The sequence below is a fragment of the Sciurus carolinensis genome, chromosome X (assembly GCF_902686445.1).
Source record: "Sciurus carolinensis chromosome X, mSciCar1.2, whole genome shotgun sequence".
NCBI classification, from domain to species: domain Eukaryota; kingdom Metazoa; phylum Chordata; class Mammalia; order Rodentia; family Sciuridae; genus Sciurus; species Sciurus carolinensis.
The window spans coordinates 74,590,086-74,612,968 of record NC_062232.1 but is presented as its reverse complement, the minus strand read 5'-3'; the positions used below and the strand labels follow the sequence as shown (position 1 = coordinate 74,612,968).

The window sequence follows — 22,883 nt, the reverse complement described above, 5'->3', positions numbered from 1 at the left end:
CTTTTCAATCAATTGCTATTTCATTTTCATTTCATTATGGTATAATATTAACTGTTTTGGTACAAACTGCTTATTATATGTTTCTCCTTCAGGAACACAATCTATTCCATAAAATATATTCATCTATTTTCATTTTTTATATAAAATAATATTTGTTGTTAAATGGAAATGCTTGTTTCGTTTTCTAAATTGCTTTATGTTTGAAGATTGTTCTGTAGGCTGTTACTGCACCTTTACAGTGTCTACATTATATTGTATCAGAAATTGTAAAAATGAATGTAAATCTCCCAGGTCTGAATCATTAAAGTCCCCACAAACTCACAAGTCAGTTTCTCTCCCTGAAGAAAATAAAAACTCAGAAATATAACAATTTGAATTATATATTTCTTTTTTAAAGGAAAACAGAAATACTATTTAAGTTTAAATGGTAAAACAGGCTAATTGCAAGATTTTATTTGAATGAACAAAAGAGATAGATTGCTGAAAATTTAAAATCAAAATAACATATGACAGGAAACAAAAGCTTTAGGACTTTTAGGCATAACCAGAAGCTTTGTCTCATTATTTTAGAGAACATATTTCTCATTAGAAAATAAACTTGGGTGAAAATCAATGACTTAAAAGTATCGAAATTTGATATGGGTAGTAAATAACATTTAGATTAAGAATCCCCATAAAAAGCACAAATTTTATGTTTTTAGGTATCTGTTAAAAATAAATATAAAATAAAAAATAAAATGAGACATTTAAAAATCATGACTCATTTTGATATTCTATTTCTCTCAGACTTGTTCTCAAAAATGCAAGTTCTCAAGATGATCCAAGTTCATCTAAAAGTGATGCAGTCCAATTTGAGACACTGATAAAACTCTATTAATCAGGGCAAACTTTCCTTAAGGAGAAAATTTTGTTGTGGAAGGAGAACTATAATGTACGCCAGATCTGGTTTCCAACTCTGCCACTGACTACCTATGGGAGTGTGGAAAATAATAGCTATTACTGTAGATTGAAGGTCTGTAAAGTTCAAAACACTCTGCTTGCTTTTTTTATTTCTATAAAATGTTGTCATTAATTCTAACCCCATTCTCAGCATCCTAATCTTTGAATTTTAATTGCAATGTCATTACCAACAAGAAATCTTTCCAGATCTCCACTTAAAGTCAAATGGGATCAATTTCTTTGCCTGGCCACAGCATGCTACTTTTTCAACCATTTAGCACCTTTTAATTTGCCATCTTGTTTTATAATAAGTAGTTGGCACATTACTTTTTACTAACTTGTGAGTTACTGGAAGATAGGGCCTGTGCTATTTTTTCCTATTCTTTTTTATGATTATATTTCCATTTTTTGCCCTAGGATTTAGCACAAATTAGCCTCTCAATAAATGCTTTTTTGCTTTGAATTATTGTTTTGAGTGACAATAAAGCAAAGGAAAAACACTACAAACAGTTTACAATGAAAAATATGAAATAAGCAGAGAGAGTGGGACATAAGGTACAAATAATTTATTTACCTTCATTTAGAGCAATATGCATTTTGTACAGGTGTAAATTATAATGTCTCAGAAGAGCTAACTCTCAAAGACATTTTTATTAGAATATTAAGGAAAAAAATTTGCATCTGACATGTTGTAAAACTCCCTTTTAAACTAACAAGGATGGAGCTTTTAAAAATTGTTGCAATTGAAAAAATATCACGAAGCCCAATATGTTTCAACACTGCATATTAACAACCATGCAAAACACTCAAAGGTGATGCCAGGGAGAAATAGAAGAAAAGCAATTGTGTTGGCGGTGGACACCCACAGAATTCTCACAGCATACCCCATTTGCCAAGATATATCCATTTTAGACAAGCAAATGTAAATAACACCTACAATGGCACATTTCAGTGATTGTGAATTTTAAGAGGTTGTTATGTGCATTGTTCATTCAATTATTTTCTTCTAGAAATATGTGTCGGACACCTTCAAGTATCAAAAGTCTGCAGTTTTGTTTTGTTTTTTAAATTTTCTTTCTCCTATATACATTTTCTACTACTGAAGTAAGAACAAAAAACAGGCAGTTGGTATAGATAGATAATTGGGTCCTGTCTGGGATGATGGAAGCTAATTCAAAGGGAATGGAATATTAATACCTTCAGGACACTTTCCTCTCCTCCTCACCTGTGACCATGGTCACCTGCCTCCAGGGAATTGTTCCTCCCAGCAGGGAGTTGTTAATGAGTACTCCCTAGGAGGTTCCCTTCCTGCCTTTGGGGCAAAGGAAACTGGGGAGAAGTAACCCTGTATTACAGCTTCCCACCTTTTGTTTACATGGTCAGGATAGGAGGCGGGGACATGAGAAGTAAGAAATCTGGAAACTATGAGGACAAGATTCATCCCCTTCAATTCCTCTCCCTCTAGTGAAGCCTGCCTCTATTTTATCTTTTAAATAAAACTTCTTTTCTGTGCTTGCCTTGGTGTTTCCCGGACATTCAATCTTTCACACCATGGGAACAGGACTAAGGACTTCCAAGAATGGCATAACTATCATTTTTAAAGTAAAGAAGACATGCTATCCTGATAAAATGATTCCAGTGTTGCCTTCAGTAGCATTAGCCAAAATAAGCATCACTATCTCAAAGAAGAGTCAGTACAGACAACTATGTGACTGAATATTCATCTTGCCTTAATCATCCACAGATCTTAAACAGATACTTCTTCACTATACCCTACTATCAATAGGTGGGGGAATAATGTAGAGGTGTTGTGAGTTCTTACTCTTTCCATCAACACTTAAAACAGTTTCTTACAGGGAACAATTACTTGTACAGGCAAAGGCAAACGGCCAAAGAGATGCACAGTGATATCCCTCACAGTACACACAACATTGTACATTCAAAAACTAAGGCAGATCACTAAATGTCCTGCTTGTTTAATTTTAATATTTATGCCCTAAAAGCAGGTTCTCATTTAGTAATCAGAATATAAAAAATAGCTCACATGTTAACAAGTATGTTAAAAATAACCCACCTCCAAAATTGTTTTATAGAGTTTTAAGAGGTTACTTGCTGTTCTTGAACTAATTAGTTAGTTGATTTTTTTTAAGTGTACCTTTAATTAGGATGTCAGTTTCTAAGGTCTCCATGCAGCAGGCTACATTTTTTCCACAGGTTTTATTGGTGCATTATGGGTGTACATAATTATGGGATTTGTTGTTACATATTTGTGCATGCACACAATATAACTATATAATTTGGTTAATATCACTCTCCAGCACTTCCCCCTCTCACTCCCGCCTCCCACTCTTTAGTCCCTTTCCTCTGCTGATATCAATTTGATTTTCATGAGATGCCCCACCTTACTTTTCCTTTTTCCTCTCTAGCTTCCAAATATGAGAGAAAGCATATGACATTTGGCCTTCTGAGTTTGACTCATTTGCTTAATATAACCGTCTCTAGTTCCATCCATTTTCCAGCAAATGCCATAATTCCATTTTTCTTTATGACTGAATAAAATTCCATTGTGTATGTACACCACATTTTCTTTATCCATTCATGCATTAATGAATATCTAGGCTGGTTCCATAATTTGGCTATTGTGAATTGTAAGCAGGCTACATTCGATTTTGTTTCATTTTTTTCTGCATGTACCAAGGACACTGGTGAAATTCAGGATGGCAGGAGTGATAATAGATAACAAAATCAGTCAACTTTGCTTCTTGAGTCACTTGTTCTATCAAGTCATACCATTCTACAATTGCAAAAGAAGGGAAGATTTTAATAAGCTAATCATTTTGGATGCTAAGTAATCTCCCTTTTTGGACACTTTTAAAAATAAAGACAGAGGGGCTGGGGTTGTGGCTCAGTGGTGGAGCATGTGTGAGGCACTGGGTTCTATTCTCAAAATCACATAAAAATAAAAGTCCATCAAGAATCAAAAAATAATAAATATAAATAAAGACAAAAAACTATCTGTGGGATGACATAGATATAAAAATATAGCAGCACAGACATTTTTGAGAATAAATGGATAAAGAAATAAAATTGCTTTAAAATATTAAATTCTCATTTGTGGCCCAGAGCTCAATAGATAAAACAGTTATCTGCCAAGCATTGTACTAAGTGATTTGCATAGGTTAGGTAATATAATCCCCATCAATTCCTGATGAAATAGGTTTAATTACTATTGCATGACCAATGAGAAAAATAAAGCTCAGAGCTATTAAATAATCCAGTGAAGATCATATAATGAGTGGCAATGCTGGTACTTGAGCCCAGAATTATCTGACACCAAAACCAAGCTCTTATTCAGTGATGTATTACCTCTTTACAAAATGTGTAAGTGGATACCAGTGCTTACAGGAGAGAAGAACTTTGTGCCTATCACTGAAGGAAACATAATGAGTGCAAGATACTGTGCTAGGGAAGAAGCCATAAGTTAAAAGTCATCCCTATTCTTGGGGCTGGGGTTGTGGCTCAGTGGTAGAGTATTTGCCTAGCATGAGTAAGGCACTGGGTTTGATTCTCAGCACTGCATATAAATAAATGAATAAAAGGTCTATTGATATTTAAAAAAAATATTTAAAAATATTGTCCCTACTCTCAAGAACTCACATTGTAGTAGAGGGAATAAAACATGGAGCACAGGTACTTCAAATGAAAGCCTGTGTGCGATAAGCTTTGAGGGCTGCTTACTTAGTGTTGGAGGAGGTAAAAGAACGGAGAATTCATAGTCAGTTGGGTGCCTTGAAAATGAGTTAAAGCCCGTGGTTAAAGATACGGAGCGATAAACTGTTTGGAAAGGAAGGGAGAAATATATACATATAAATAAGTAAGGATGAAAAGGGAAAGTTAAAATATAAACAGATCATTTTAATTGAAATTCAAGTATGGATTATTTAATTCACAGGTGATAAGACCAGAAAGAAAAGTGTAGGATAAAACAGTCCTGAATGTGAGTAAACTTATTTGAACAACCAATGGGAGACAACTGAAGACTTTTGAAGTTAGAACGATCCATAATCTGTGTTGGAATTTAGATTAAAAAATAATAGCCACTTGAGAATGGACTAATAGTCTGAGTCTAGAACAGAGAGAAGTTGGAATTTTACAGCAGCAGTCCAGGTGATATGTATTGCAGTCATGCTGTAAACAATACAGAGATGAAACAGGTTTGGGAACTCACTCTTGTGAATACTTACTAAGGTAAGTCAAACCTGACCAAGATCTTTGCAAAAACCTGTTGAGAGTTTTCATATGTGCAGGAAGTCTTCACTTGTCCTACCTTATTTTCAATAACTTCAGTTAACAAGAAAGAAAGAAAGAAAGAAAGAAAGAAAGAAAGAAAGAAAGAAAGAAAGAAAGAAAGAAAGAAAGAAAGAAAGAAAAGAAAAGCTCTATATCATAGAAAAGGACTGACAACTGCAGAGAGATCAGGATGCAATGCTATGTTTGCTAATAGGAATTATCAGCAGGAAATAACAGCAGGGGAGAAGGTCTGTCTACTACAAAGTCAAAGAAAACAGAAAACAAAACAAAACAACAAGAAAATCTTTAAAGTCCCAGAAGCATGAATTGTTCCAGCATTGTTTCTCTGACATTTGGGCACAACATTAAGGAGAACAATTTGGCATTGTTACATGTGACACAGAATGTGTCCTGAAGAAACAAGTCGCAGGATGACAGATCCAATATTCAGGTTGAGTAATCTGCCAAAATCATGAGGAAAAATATTTCCGTGTCACACCAAGGAGCTCCCTACCATTGTACACACCTTTAAAAAAATCTTTTGAGAACAGTGGTTTGCTCTACAGTTATGCTGGAAATCGACAAATTATATAATAATTAGATCATATAATACATACACAGATGAGTTTTTGAGATGGTTCCATTTTCTTTTTATTATTTATTATATAGTTCTAGACCACATCAGCAGACGTATCAAAGTAATTAGATACTTACATATTTGCTACTACAAATCTGAGCAAACTAAGCAGTGTTTCCTCCAAAAATACATTTTTAATTTGCTTATAATACTTTTAGATCAGCACAAATGAAGTATTTTAGCATATAATTTTATGCTGGTCCAAGAAGCTGATATAAACTTAAGTTGAATAGATTTTTAATACATTTTTTATTTGGCCTTTGTGATAACTGCTGCCAAAATCATTGAAAGGCAAGGGTATATGATGTCTCTGGGACTTGTCTAATTTTCCTCTATAGATACTTCTGAATGTTCTCAGCTTGCTCAACTGTGTGAGGTGATAATCAACTTTACTTTAGACCAGAACCAATCTGCATCATCCAGGGAGTATTTTAAGATTCCTGTTCTTACTGCCTAAGTTCCAAATTTAATGCACTAATGTGGGCATGGATACCTGAATGACCCTGTTTGCTAATCCAGTTTTACTTGCCCAATTCATATGCCTAAGAGGTTTTTCTCTGCTTCCTGCTATATCTTTTAATTCTTGGATGAATTGCAGGAAAATAAAAGCTTGTTGAACATCAGCTATGTGCCCACTTCAGAGATTTATTATGTTAACCCTCAGAGAAATTCTATGAAAATTATATTACTATACCAAGCTTGCAAATGTGGAAACAAATTCAAATAATTTCTCACTTGTCCAAGGTTTTGCCTGTAAACAGGAGAACCACTAGTTGGAGTCTCACTGCAAAGAGAACCAGATAATATGGTTGCCTGACCTCAACTCTGTTGACGTATTTTTTTCCTATAGACATTCTCCATCAGATCAGGACCTCTGGGCTCTGAAAGTTAATCTAAATTAATCATATTCCCTCTTGGGAATTCTAATGTGCCTTCCAGGGCTCTCTCCTTTCAGGATCATACCTTCACTGCAATGATGTCCCAGTTATATTCCTGGTGTTTAACCTCTCTCACGTGTCTTCCATTTCACTATCAAAGTACTTTTCTTTTGATTCCACGTGATAAATCAAGTGATGAGCTTTTAGCACTTTGATTTCAGTGTGATCAATAAGACTCCCTCAGTGATTACGACTTTTTTTTTTTAAGCTGGGTGCTAGGCATTGCTAGAAGACTCAGGCACTGGATGATGAGTCCTAATCCGAAATTCTATGTAAACAAATGATTCATATAATATGGTTGTACTATTTTGATTTCTTCCAGTATTTGAAAATTAAGAATTTATATTTTTTCATTTGAATTATTATTACACTGAATGGTAAATTCTATATTTATTCTCTGAATCCTAATAAATAGTAGATATGAACACCACAGTTAGCAACTTCTTTTCAAAGTTGGTTGTCAATATTTTGTGGTTCAAGAGCTCCAAAAAAATAGTCTCCATCTATTGTATTGAATATTCAACTGCTATGGGTGCTCACAAGCCTTTATCTGTGTACATGTATAGACTATATTGTTGATTTTTATTAACATGCCAAGGAAATCATAGGATGCCATATCATACCTGGGATACATAATCACTTAGAAACCATTCCATATGAATATGACAAGAATGGGAGGCAAAGTATGATCAGGTAAAGAGCATGTACTTTAGAATCAGAACTTTTGTTTGACTCTCTGTAATACTTTAAGCTGTGCAAACTTATTTAGATTATTTAACCTCCCTGAGCCTTAGTTTGCTCAACCAAAAGGGGATATTAATAGCTATGCCTCAACAAAGCTCTTATAAGGACAAAATAAAAGGAAATAATTACTGTAGAGCACTTAGCATGATGTCTTTAATAATCAGTTAAAAATAAAAGTTATTAATAATTAAAAGTAAAGCACTCAGACTGCTAAAGGTTAAGGAGAATAGCAAAATCTTAGGGATCTGGTTGGAGAACAATGTTGAGTATTTTTCATATGTCTAAAAATAACATCCTTCACTTATAAATAAGGTTGTCACATCAGAGCATGTTGATTTTCTTTTTATATTAGGCTTCCTATTGTGTAAAGAGTTACATCTAAATTTGCCTTAGATTTAAGGCCATTCACAAAATAGCTCTTGAATATGAAAATAATTTTCTAATGTTTCCAGTTTAAGTTCTAGAAAAATTCTGATCTCAAAACTTCATGGCAATAGTTACCTTATAGTTCCTAAAACATATACTTTTCCCTATGAAACAGAGAAGTCAACAACAACAACAAAAATCCTGAGTTTCTAAGCAAAAGATAAGTACTTGAGGCTTTGAGGAAAACATGAATTATGAAATATGTGGTTTGAAAAAGATTTTTTTAAAATATATAATTGTGTATCTTAAAAGCATTACAAAAATATCATGTGATGTGAAACTGGCTGGCAAATAAAGATAGTTAATGGTATGTGCAACTTGGAAAATGTGTGGTTTCATGACCCCAGTGAATTATTTCTTAAGAAACAACAGCTGCTAATGAAAAAACATTGCAAGTGGCCCCCCCACATAAACACATTGAAATCAATAGAAAAGGTTTTCCATGTGTAGTCTAATATTTCATGATTCAATCATGCATATTCTAGAAAGGCAATTTTCTTCAATTATCTGTTTTCTTTTCCTTGTAAAAGAAGAGCAGTGTTGACCTTTAACCTGAGCATGAGAACTTCCATTTGTAGTGTTTACAAAAACCCAAACTTGTGTCACTCACTTTTTCAGCAATTGTAGGCCACTTAGAGTATGAAAGAATTATTAAGAGCCGATTATATTTTGTGAAAACTGATTAACCAAACTCCTGTGGATTTCTTAAACTGTACTACAGTAAAATATTAGTGTAGCAATTCCTTCCTCAAATGAATTTGATGTTAACATATTGAATTAGTGATCCTGTTAGTCATAATTCCAAGATTAGAAGGCAATTCTTAAAAACTGTGGAAATTCTCACATTCTATCACTGTTAATTAGCCTTTCTTGTCCTGCAGAAAGACTTTCATTAAGGATTATCATAGTAGATTTAACATCTCTAAAAACTGAATGGGGGGGATTATTTCAACCTTCATTATGGTTTGCAGGTCTTATTTTTCTTTTCATTCCAGCATTGTAAAGGGGTCATCTTACTTTATCATATGCAAATATATACAAAGTATACTTCTAGCTGAACATAAAATCATATTAGATTAACAGCAGAGAAAGCTTCCATTTAAAATATTTCTTGTTCCCAGGACTACCTTCCATTCTTGCATTTCACTCTTGAAAAATCTTCTCATAGTGGTTAAGAAAATGAGATTTGGAGTCACATTCAAGGAATATGCATTTGACTTTAAATATAGTCTAGTATATTTCTGTGCCCTAATATTTTTTTATGAAATAGGAAAATAATAATAGATTTATTGGTAATCATAGATTTGTAATGTGAATTAAACAAGTTAACTGTTTATAAGACTACCCAGTACATAGTAAATTTATAAAAGTTTTGTACAATTAAATAAAATAAATTCAACTGGAACATTTGACTTCCTTTCTTTATCCATTCCAGTTATTCTTTACTTGTACTTTCCTTATGTCTCTTGAATAACTTCACAGTTTTGCACTATTTTATTTACTTTCTGGGTCAAAAGTAATGATCTTTGTAAAATATATATGACTCATTCATTAACTGTGACTATTAAAATTTGGGGAATTAAAGTCAAACAGTATAATGTATACAAGCCACACATTCTACAGAAGTACACATTCTGTAGTATTATCATTCTGAACTGTTTGTTTCCATGAATATAAGATCAGATGACAAAATATGTTTTTTATGAAATATAGTGATAGTCAAGACATTTTCTATATTCATAATCAGAATACGATCTTAGTGAAAAAGTTTTTCACAAGCATGCAGTTGCTACTGAAAGTCATAGAAAAGTATGAAAAGGCCTCAAAAAATACACTAGTTTTATTTTATTTCAATTTGTGTGTGTGTGTGTGTGTGTGTGTGTGTGTGTGTGTACATGTACCAGGGATTCAACTCAGGAGCACTCAACCACTGAGCCACATCCCCAGCCCTATTTTGCATTTCATTTAGAGACAGGGTCTGGCTGAGTTGCTTAGTGCCTCACTGTTGTTGAGGCTGGCTTTTAACCCGAGATCCTCTTGTCTCAGCCTCCAGAGCCCCTGGGATTAGAGTTGTTCACCATCATACCCAGCTTGTCTCAATTTTTGACAGAATATAATTCAGCTTTAGATTTGCTAACTCATTGAGCATTATAATTGCTATAAATCAGGGGCAAGGAAAATGGAGGGAGAATTTATTATGGAAAGGGAAAAGATTAAGCTAATATAAATACCACATTACAAAAAATAAGAACCCCAGACAAACTGACATATGCATTCAGCATATGTAAATCTGGGCAAAATTATTTTTTGAATAGCTCTCTATTTCCTCTATGTACTCTACCAATGGTACTGTGTTCACTGGTGAACATTTATGACCCCAATTATGCACCAACTCTGGCTATGAAAATATTTTTTAAAGACTCTAACAAAAATGTAATTATTCTTATAAGGAAATGGATACTTTGATTTGATCTACTTTACCTATATGATAAGTTGATCTTTGATTGCATGGTTTACATATTATTTTAATTAATTGAATAATTGGCTTTTATCACCAGGAACCATGCTCTGTAAAAGACACAATTGTAGCACTTGCCCATGTTTTAAAAAGTAAATTGACAAAGTCACTACCTGTATCATGGATTCTAATTAGATACATCCGAATGGTAGAAGAGGGTATTATCAAAGAATTTAAACATTTCGATGGAAAAATGGAAAGAATTTTCATAATGCACTCAATTTTCTCAGAAATTTGCTTTTTAAATCTCCCAAATGAGTAAAGAATATCTTCTTGAAGGTGAGATAATTCATAAGAAACCATAAAAACTCAATCATAAAACAAATATTTTCTTTAAACCTTTCTGAGGCAAGCACAATAAAAGCACAATATTTATCAAAAACAAGGTTGAAAAGTTCCTATCTGTACATTTTGCATAGTAATACTATACATGTAATGTACTTACTACTCTATGGCTTAGCTTAACTTTTTTATTTTTTATTTTTATGTTGCATGTTAAGTTACAATTAAAGCCTCAGGCAGTAAGGACAATCAAGGCTGTTGGATGCTTAAAAGACTTATGAAATAAAAGAGCCTCAAGCAAAAAGAAACCACTATGTAGGCACCCATTTTTCTCTATGGAGATTTTAACTTAAAATGAAAGAAAAATCAGTAATTGGTAAGAAATTAGTAAATTATATGCCACTTCATTTAGTAGAATGCAATCAGTAGTAAGTACTTGATTAAATAAAATATTACTGATAGAGCATCTTGTTCATGAAAGACAAATGTTACATAACAATGTTTAATTCCATCTGACTTCTAAGTAATTATCACAGTTATATGCTTGTCATACTGGTAGTTCAAATTTTGGGACCTTAAGTTGTATACTGTAAAATTGTGTAAGGCTTAGGGCATAGCTCGGGTACATTATTTGCCCAGAAAGTCTGAAGCTCTGACACTGTAAAAAAAATTAATATATCAAAATAAATATATATTGTATATTTTTCTTCTAAACCTCTAAAGGCTCAGTTTATTTTTAATCAAGGAGTCAATAAACTGAGGGTGAACCTATGAGAGGAGTTCTGGATACATATGTAGATAGTCATTATATCATGGTTCACATTGCATTTTATTTCTTCACCAGTTTTCTTGAGGAAAAATCAGAGGTGCAAGATATGAAAATCTGAATATATGAATATAAAAATTTGACAAAACAACAAATTCAGATTCAATAATTTAAAACATGATAATTTGGACAGATACTATGTTGTAATTTACCTTAATGAAATTGTTTCTTCCCACAGTCTATAAATTAATTCTACAACTCTTCCCAAAGAGCTTAAATTAACTATGTGAAATACTGTAGGATGTGATGATTGTAGAACATGTGGTTTTTATGAATTTCAGAAGCACACATAAAATAATAAATAATTTGATTCTCTTTCCATTTTACTACTGTAGATCTCTATGTATCAGAATTTTCTGAATTTATTTCCCTTGTAACAAACAATAACTTTTTAGTATTTTTAGTTATAGATGGACAAAATACCTTTATTTTATCATTTTATTTTTTTATGTGGAGCTGAGGATTGTACCCACTGCCTTACATGTGCTAGGCAAGTGCTCTACCAGTGAGTCAGTCACAATATCAGCCCCAAACAATGATATTTGAAAATAACTGAATGGAAAACAATTTATGGAACCCAAGGTATCAGATTCAGGACTTTTACCATATTAACATAACAACAGTAAATTAACCAGACACAGAATACCAATGACATAGAAATATTTAGATATTGGTCTCCTCACATTAGTTTTTTAAAGTACTCTTAGAAACTTTATTAGGAAAATAATTTTGAATGTATTTATTAGTCATATTTTGGGATGTCTTGATTGAAAGGGATAAAAGTAGGTTCCTTAAAACTACCTCATATCTTGATTTAAAAAAATTCAAATTCATTTTTCCTAATTTGTTTTACTGAGATTTCACATATATTTGCCTAATTAACATAAAATAAATTGTGCTTTATTTTGCTAAGCCCTAAATTTGTCATATTAAAAAAACTTTTCTTGATTTGCTTCAATCCATTATACTAGAACTGTCCTAAACATTGGCAAAAGAGACAATCATTTAATAGATTTTTAAGAGGAAAACTTGTAACTGATCCAACAAATAAACTAAATATACTATTTTTATTATCAAACCACCTGCCTCAGCCTCCTGAGTCACTGGGATTACAGGCATGGACCACCACACCCAGCTATGTCTATACCTATTTAAGCTAAATAAAACAAGTATTTTTCAAAGACTGCCTTCTGAAAGACTATATTTGGGAAAAAAAAAACCTCTGTTGGTACTGTAGTTCTGTCTCTCACTTTATCGTAATTTGTCCCACCTCCCCCATAATTCAGAGGAACTTTGTCTGTCCTTGGGACTCATTCATTTCTCCTACAAAAAGTATTTACTACCTGTCTAAAATTGTGTACACCTCCTCATGTCCCTTTCCCTATGAAGAAAGTATTTAAGGCTCAACTATCTGGTCCTTCTTTGAGTTTTCATATTTTGTATGGCAACTATGCGCATAAGTAATACATTAATACATTTGCATGCTATTTATTCTGATGAACTATTGCCAGTCTCTTTCAGCAGATTCAAATATTGAACCTTCAGAGGGAAAGTATGAACTTTACATAAGAAATAGGGAGGAAATATCAAAAGTAATGGCTCATTCATACCTGTGGTTGAGGATGAGTCCAGATTTCCACAGTTGCTGACTCTTTCCTGGGGGTGCGAGATCTTACAACCTCCTTCATTGGCTTTAGAAAGAGGGGGGGGATAAGTATTTTTAAGTCTTATGATAAAAGTTAAAAATACATTTCACACAAGCATTATACATAGATAATAATCTGCTTGAGTAAATTACCATTTCCAAGACATCATAGTTTATCTATTCACCAAACAGGTAATTGAGGGTTAAAATGTGCCAGGTACAGCTGTAGATACTAAAAAATAAAAGAGTTTAACAAAGAAATGAAATCCTTTTTCTCATGGTAGTTATTTTCTAGAGTTACATATAAGTGTTCAATTAAGTATATGAAAAAAGTTGTGGAAGACAATTTAAAATATTTAAGTAGATGAAGTTTAAGGTAGAGAGAATTTTAGAACAATAGTTTTACAATTTAGTGGCCTTAAGAGCTATGTTTGTGAATGCACCATTGTCTCAAACTAAAATCTATCCTGTGTGCTACCACAACACAAGTTTGCAATGTGCATATAAAGGTATTTAATATATGTAATAAACACCAAGGATCTATCAATTAATTCACAGATGCAAATTTACCAACCCAGAACAATGATTAACATCTTGAAAAGATGATACCTGTACCACATTTAATATCTTTCCCTCAGGACATAGAATATTTTCTCTTTTTAATATAGTGAATGTATATAATGCATATTTTCTCTCTATGAAATTTTGGGATATGTAGGAAGAGATTTGGTAAAATGTTATTTGATCCATAAAAAGAAGATATTGAGATATTGAGAAAATCTAATTCAGTGACTACTGCATGTTTTGGTGCTAAAATAGCAGAGTTGAGAAGTTGTGTCAAAGACCTTATGTTACACTCTCATGATTTCGTATTGTTGTTTAGAGCACTAAAAATTGAAGTGATGTAGCTATTACTTGACAGGGTTTTGAGAACTTCATGTATTACCATGACAATTTATTTCTTTACATTTATTACCAGTGCATATGCCCATCATGTCAAAACAAGAAAAGAAGAAAATGTCAAATTTGGAACATCACAATTTAAAAGCAATTGAGCAAGAATTAATTTCTTATCAAATTAAAAGGGAAATCATGTTTACTATGCAATGACAATGCAGGAGTGCAAAAGCGATACTATACAAATTGACATTAGCAGACTAAGCACTTATTGAAATATCAAAACTCACACTAAAACAAGTCAGAAAAATTAGAAAGTTAAAATAAAATATCTCATCAGAGCAGAATTTCTTCACAAAAATAAAATAGTAATAAAAATTAGGCTGTGACCAAAATTGAATTCTGAAAGGCCCACTTGTTAGTCAAACAAAGAAAGCCACTTTTGATGGTGAGTGAATTAAATTGTATTTGCTTACAGAAGCTTAAGAAATGTGTTCAGAGAAAACAAACTTTAGATTAGTCTTTTGGCAAATATAGTAATTCAAAAAGTTGAGAACTTCAATCATAACTACAATTGTGGCTTTAAAAAACAAGGGCAAATGATTTAGAATAGGCTTCCTTGTTTCTTCATGAGTTAAAAGATGTTACCAAAAATGAACAGTTGCTCTTTGTGTGAGGAAGAAATGCCAAATTTGATCCAACTAAAGAATTAGCCTCAATGAATAGTTTGCACAGAGAAGAACAGGCAAGAACATTTTCAAAGATGTTGAGAAAACAAAAAAGTCAATAATAACTGAAGTGGAATGTGCTAGGAAGTTTTATGACTGATGGTTGGTAAAATATGTGTGGAACAAAAAGAAGTTTAGTTTAACAAAAGAAAGCTTGTGAAAATATAAGGTCTTCAAATCTATGGTTACTTACTGCATTAAACATCAACATACTTTGTGGGGAAATATTTTATTCTATCTCGTACTAGTCAATCTATAGGGTCAAAAGTGAATTTCATTTACTCTATTAACCAAATTGTTGTCAATCTATTAACTTATCAAAATTACAAATTGAATATCCTGACTTGCCCTCCCAAATAAGTGCTGGATTGCTTAACATCAACTAAATTTTATGGGGATATTTTGAGCTCAAGTCCAAGACAGCAATTTTACTAAATGAGAAGAAACATCCTCAATTATTATTATGAAACATTGAATTGCTTTGGGAAATAAAATTTGCACATACTTGATGTCATTTAATAAATCAACTTATATATCACAAGATAAAACAGTGCTTATATGTGAAACTTACAGTTCAGTAAAATCATTGACAAGTTCTCCAAATCAAAAGTCATATCAAGTTACTTTATATATTCCAGGGTTGTCAAAGTTTAATAAAAAAAAAGGAATATCTACATCCTCATACAAATTTGATATGAGTTGTGACAAAACTAAAACTTAAGAGATTTACCTGACCTTTATTTGAAAATTATTAATCTTCAATGTAATGTTATGCTAAGTGGAAAAATCAAGAAAAAATAATCTAGTACAATTTTTCAAATAGATTTTATGTAATACATACATTTATATTAAATTAAAATCACATGCTCCTGGATTGATATTCGAATTTAGCAGTACCCTTTGGTGTGAGAAAATATTTTCAGTGATGAGGTATACAAGTCCATTGACTTACATAACAGACCTGTATTGCATCAAAATTATACTTCATTACAATTATTATTTGATTTTAATGAATAAATATTGTGTATAAATTCACTTCCTCTCTTGTTTTATAAATAAATACCTCTGGCCCTTTAAAGAAAAATATTTCTGACCCCTGAACAAGGGAAGAAGAGAAGAAAGAGTAGTAACTGTCATTAATGGATAATTCTCCAAATAAGTAAAATCTGATAGACTTTGGATGCAGTGGATAAAACATATGGCAGCCTCTTTTGGCAGAGAGTAACATGGTCTAAGGCATAGAGAAACAGTAGGTGTCCTGGAGGACAGAAATGCCAAAGAGATGCAGCAGAATGGGGAACAAATATATGTAATAATGAATGAAGCACATCTTCTAGATGGACTTGCAAAATGAACCATTGAGTTTATACTAATACAGGAAGCAAAGTAGAAACACTCAGATATGCTTGAGCAGCATGTAGTAGGCTATGGATGTTTCTTGTTAGAACTGGACTCAGGACTTTCATTTAACTTTTTTTTTAATAATGCAAGTCTTTTTGAGTTATCTTTTGTATGCACATTTTAAGCATCTGATGTAAACATGCTCTGTCAACTGTGAGCAGTTCAATGTCTGTCTGACTTGTCCTCTGTCAAATACATAATGCTGTATTTAAATGTCCATTGTATTAGGCGTGGATGGCATTTTAGGTGGCTAAAAGTTCAAAACTATGTGAATACGCTTTGTCAATTTAACTTTGGCAACTAAATATAGAATACTGAATAATTTGCTTTAATATTAAAATATTAGAAAGTTTATTGAGATTTATTTTATACACAATAGCAACTTAATGATAAAATCATGCCCCTACTCTTGCCAATGTTCTTCCCATCTCTCCTCCCCTCTCACCAAAGCCTCTCATCTCTAAGGATAAGAACTAGGGAATTGTCTCATAGAATGCTTTCAACTTACAGAACTTCTGAGGATTCACTATAATGCAAGTGAGAGAAATTGCAATTTGTAGAAATGTTATTGTTCAAATACATTTATATTTAAGTGTTTTAAGAAAATGAAAAATGGTTGATCAGTGACACCTGAGAAATAAAATGCAGATACACATTTCAGTTTCTTCATATGTACCGTGTACTGAAACAGGCTATATCTTCCCTTTTATGGAATTAGGTGTCAAGCTGTCAGGAAAAGAGTAAAGTGCTTTGTAATAATCACAGTCTTTGTAGATTTAAGCCTCATTTTAATCCAGTTCATATTAAGATGGTGCTCAGTGCCAAAAAGTAAGAAGTGCCTCATACCAATGATCTTACAGAATTTTAAAAAGTGTCAGGGGCATTATTGCTAATAATAAAAATAATATTTCAAAGAGAAAGAGGGATAGACGTTGGATTGCATTTTTATTTCTAGGTTAGAGTTTACTAGTTCATAGTTTAGACATTGGAAGGGAATTTTATCCTGTTTAAAATTGCATTAACTCTTTTAAGCATGAATACATTGTTTCAGCAGTGATATCCTGTTGGCCTAAAGAAATAGATATACATGAAAGGAAAGGTTTTCATTTATATTACTTCACTTTTCAGGATCTTGTAATTTCAAAATATAGAAATTGTCTTTAATCTGTTTGAATTTTATTTGTGGAGAATGTGGAAAGAGGAAGGCTCATAAAGTGTACTGATTGAGAGTAAATGCCCCAAATTCTAAGAAATTGCCCTTATTTTTTTCTAAGGCAAGAAGTATGGAAAATTTAAGCCAAATTTCCATTCATGGGGATTTAAATTTTTAGCTCAAAATAAATACAGTGATATAGCATTTGTGATACATAGGGGAAAACATAGTTAGCTGCCAAAAGATTTAGTCTTTCAGGAAAATGGTAAGAGACTGTTAGGGTGACCTAAAAGAATAAAATGCATTTCCCAAAGTATAACTGCTTATGTATAAGCAAAAAAAGTATAAGCAAAAAAAGCTTATGAAGCAAGATATTTCAATCAAACTTTCTAAATCTGGCAGGTCCTTCTTGTTGTTCTTCTCAATTGTTTTCCTGACAATGTCTCACAGAATCTGAGCCTCAGTGATATGATTCATGAACTACATTCCTCAATCTGACTAATTTCAAAGATACTGGGTCAGGTGCACCCAGATTAATTTTGTGATCATTTTAAGAAGAAATGTGGAATGCGAACTTTCTTTTCTTACTTGTAAATTTTATTGCCACTCAAAACTAATGATAAGAAAATCATTATCAGAATAAAGATCATGATACTTTAGATTACAGTCTCAACGTTACATTACTGTTTCAAAAACTAGCAAAGAGAGAATTCAGAGAAGTCTCAACGTATTAAAAAATCACATTTCTTTCACAAACGTGGCAGGTTTTCCAGTAGAATGTGTATGATGCCGTTTTCTAAGTAATCATACACATCCCAGGAATCTCAGGTTTTTACATAGATGTGACATTTTAAATTATCACAGTCATCACTTTATTTTAGATGCCAAAAACCACAAGTGAGTTTAACTGATAGATTACTGCTATTTTATTGTCATATAGTTGACATATTGACATGATAGGGAAAATAAATCTTCTCAAACCAGCATATGAGACATTTTCTGCAGAATCCTATGGAATATCTAGCACTGTGATATATGTTGTGCTAGTAAGCTTTTTGTCACTGTGACCAAAAACAACTTAAGATTGGAAAAGATTATTGGGCTCATGGTTTCTGAGGTTCAGCCCATGGTGGGCTGAGTCAATTCCTCTTGGCCTAAGGGAAGACAGAACTTCATGGCGGAATGGTGTGGTGGAGAAGTGTTGCTCCATTCATGGCTGGCTATGTACCAGAGAAAGAGCAAAGGAGTGAAGAGGCTACAGGGAAGATAAATCCTTACTGGACATGCCCTCAGGGACCCACATCCTCCAGACAAAACCTCCTCCAGTCACAACCCACCTGCCCACAGTTCCCACTGGGTCAATCCATTCAAACTAAGTTGGACTGATTCCATGTCAGCTCTCAGGATACAATCATTTCATCTCTGAATATCCTTGTATTAACACAGGAGTTTGGGGGAGGACACCTCATATACAAATCATAAAATTAACTAAAAGCGTGTAAGTATGTGGGTGGTGTTTCTAAATGATTACATTTATAGAAAATTTCTCTCGTTCTCATTTACTTAGCTTATAATAATTCAAAGTCCTTTCTATGACAATAATATCCATCAAAAGTATGCCAAATACTATGTATTACATGTATTAATATGTATTACTATGTATTACTATGTATTACAAATACTATATCTAAATTGCCTATCATTGTACATGACACATAGAGTTAAATGATTTCCATTAAAAGCCTCAATACAATATCAAATTTTGTTATTTGTAAAAAATTACAAAGTATGTTTTCTAATTGCAGTGAACGTACTCCAATAATTTCCTTAAAAAGGAAGAAAATCTTCCTTAGTTCCTAATATGCTTAGTGTTTCTTAAAGTCGTCTTGGCATAACTTTCTTATTCTCGTCTGAGAGGGTAGACAATATCTAAGGAGGAGAAGATAGGTATTTGTGAAAGATTAAAATCAATTCAACAATATTGTGCAACAAAGGAAAAGGTAGGGGCCTTTGGATTCTTCATCTGACTCTTCAGTCTACTAGTTTTATGAAATCTCTCAAGTTACTTAAGATGACTCTCAATTTCATCATCTGTGAATTGAATGTGATAGTATAAGCCTTATAAAATAACTGTGTACAACTAAGTTACTACAAAATGTTTGGCACATTATGATTATCTTCTTGATAAGCACTATTATGGCTATATCTTCACTAACAACATGAAGCATAAGTTATCTAGATGCAGGGAGCATGTGGTGCCCACCTCTCACTCTCTTCTAAGTAAAACTATCACTTGAATAGAATAGAAAGGCCATGAGTAGTTCTGCCTACGGAGGATAAAGACCCCACAATCTTCTAACCTTCTCACAATAAGTCTTAATTATCATCAGTTAGGTACTAGGAAGCAAATCAAAAATTTTGAGATTAGTAATTTCAGTTTTTACATTGGTGTTATTGGATATCTAAAAACTTAAAATTCACTGGTGCTACAATAAATAACCCAGTAATGTGGTAGGTAAAGAAGGAAACAATGAATAAAAAAGGTAGACATTATTTTTTTTTTACATTTTTCCAATTATTATGTAACTTCTAGTTAAGGGAAAACTCTTTATTATAAATTTATCATTTTAAAATTTCATTTATAATTGACACATAATAACTGTGCATGTTTGTGGAATACAGGGTGATGTTTCAATATATGTATACATTGCATTTTGATAAATCAGGGTGATTAGCATATCTTTCACCTCAAATATTTATCATTGTTTTCTGTCTTGAAACACAATTCTCAGGTAAATATAAGGCAGTTTGTAAATTTAGTTGACATTCCAAGAAAAGTTGTATTATAAGCTTGACAATTTCCTCAAAACTTCAGAATTTGAGAACAAATAGTAATCAAATTCTTGGAAGCTTATAATAAAAATAAATAAAAATAAATTTAAGTTCAAATTGACCATTGAAAGTTTAAAATGCATTAGCTGGATAAAATGTTGAAAACATCAGGTAAATTTGCTTAAAATGTCAATGAAAATTTTTGGTTGGAGTCAAGTAGGAGAGATATGGGAATGGATAAATTTAAAATTGGAGTTTGATATTTGGTATTTGGCTTAACATTTCAAGTATACTTAAGATAGTCTCCTAAAATTACTGTATAGTTGAAGAAATATGATAACTTTACGCATTCCTATTAAGCTGCACGAAGTAACATGTTCTCATAAAAACTCGCAAACTGAAAATTTATCGTTGGTTTTGTTTGCGTAGCCAGACCAGAAAATAAAAATATCCCAATGTTTCCTGTCCACAGGGCAACTGACACACATTTGTCAGAATTAAAGAGACATGCAAAACTACCATTATTAGCATTCTGACATAAACAGGGCATTATGAATCTGAAACACCTACGCCCTATGATTAGACCTTCTTTATTGTTTGCATTTTTTTTTTTTTTGGTGGGGGAGTTTGTTGTTGCTTTATTTTTCTTTCAGATTATTGTCAGAACATGGTTTTCTAGTCAGACATGGTGGCAGAGTACTGTAATCCCAGGGGTTTGGGAGGCTGAAGCAGGAGGATAGTGAGTTAACAGCCAGCTTCAGCAACTTAGCGAGGTCCTAAAGCAACTCAGTGAGACCCCGTCTCTAAATAAAATATTAAAAAGCATGGGCAATGTGGTTAAGCACCACTGGGTTCAATCCTTGTTATCAAAAATAGAAAAGACATGGATTTCTAAACAAAAAGTACAATTTGATACCCAAGGATGAAATGTGGAGAAATGATTTAACACCAGGTTAATAGAAAAAAAAAAAAAAAAAGAAAGAAAAAAAACTACAATTTAAGACTTTTTTTCTGGGATAACTGCCATCATCAAAGCTACCATGATGAGGTCTTAAGGAAAATAAAATTGAATTATTCCATGGTCTTGTCCAATATTTTCCAGACTTATCTGAGTCCCTGTGAAGTGGTTTGGCCGCACAATGAAACACTTATCTCCCTTTTGAATGTAGTTAGACCCAAAAGAAATGTGGGAAAAGAGAGGAATAACTTGGGAGGAATATATTCATTTATCCGTAAGAATTCCAATAGTTCTGCCAAAAGCTATTTTGAAATTGTCTTCAAGGATAACAAATTACCTGGTGAAATTAAACAAGCTTGGAGCACTTGATTAGATCTTCTATCTTAATCATCAAGTCAAGTGTGTGTGTGCGTGTGTGTTTGTGTGTGTGTGCACGTAGAGAAGGGGAAATGTTATAGAAGGGGGATAAATTAACACTTAGAAAGCTCTGAGGTTTAACAAAACCTGACATGAGATATGCCAGATGTTTTGGTACTGGATTGTAAAACTTGAAACTAATCTTCATTTAAGAGTTTTAATGGTTGTATCCCTCTTATAAAGCCTCCTGCTCTTCTGCTAGAGAGATTCTGAAAAATTGTAGATCAGGCTTTAAAGAACAGCTTCTACGAACAGAGTCTCCTTAAACCTCAGCTAAAATGAGCAAGAAGATTACATGTTATTATGATGTAGCACAGCGGGATTTTCCCCCAGCAAACATAATGATGTGAAAAAGGATAAAGCTATCATTCTGTGCAAAGAGGTCATCCATAGAAGCATAGAAGAACAATGCTTTTCACACAGATTATCCAGACATGTTGAAATTTTTACATTGCAAAAGCTCTTTCTTAATGTTTCTATAAAGAGCACTTATTCTGATAAGCCTCCAGATCTAGATAGCAAGACAAAATGTTCATATCTCTATAAGGTAGCTTGCCCTGGGGTACCTGGGAGAAATTGTAACTGTCACAGACATAACTGGAAAAAGTCTATAAGATTTATTTCTCAGGTGAATTATATTTATTTTGAGTTCATGAATTTTATTTCAAGGAGAAATCACTCTCTAATTCTTTCATTATTTACATTTACTAAAATTTTAAAATATTCTTATTAGCACATGAATGAACAAAAAATAGCAGTGCAAACCATGGTTCTTTATGTATTTTCATATTTAAATATTCCTACTGAAATTCAATTAAGATATATGCCAAGAAAATGAAACTGTAATAAGATATGGGCTTCAAATATTCAGTAGAAGAATGCAGAGTTATGAGTAGATAAGGTAAATCAATTAGTTTACTCAGCATCAGATCATTGGAACTTCTCTATTTTAAACAGCAAACTTTTCAAAGGTTATCAGTAAATTACCTTAAAAAAATTTGTATGCTTGCTCATTAGAATATTTCTTACTTACATCTTTCTGAGAGTGATCTAAAATTACTACTCAAAGTAGACACACATACTTCAAACTAATGGCATCAATATTTTTAAAGAACTAGACCCAAATAAAGATGAATGCACACACACAAACACACAAATAATATAAACTTCATTGAGTCTTATTTTCAGTGTAATTATTTTGTCATTGTTGTTACCATAAATTCCCAAAAATACACTATGTAAGAAGCACCTG

The 22,883-nt window shown here is 32.6% G+C and overlaps 1 protein-coding gene across 9 annotated transcripts in view; it reads right to left on the bottom strand.

Annotated features, from left to right (window-relative positions):
• The window catches only part of Pcdh11x (protocadherin 11 X-linked), a 685,340-nt gene that overhangs the window by 363,660 nt on the left and 298,797 nt on the right, over nucleotides 1-22,883 (bottom strand). For 7 of the 9 annotated variants that reach the window (XM_047536275.1, XM_047536279.1, XM_047536276.1 and 4 more), the window contains exon 3: nucleotides 13,211-13,291. The exons of the other annotated variants lie outside the window; for them this stretch is intronic. In XM_047536275.1, coding sequence (XP_047392231.1) covers nucleotides 13,211-13,291 — 81 coding nt within the window. The remainder of the gene's footprint in view (nucleotides 1-13,210; nucleotides 13,292-22,883) is intronic. 9 annotated transcript variants of the gene reach the window in all.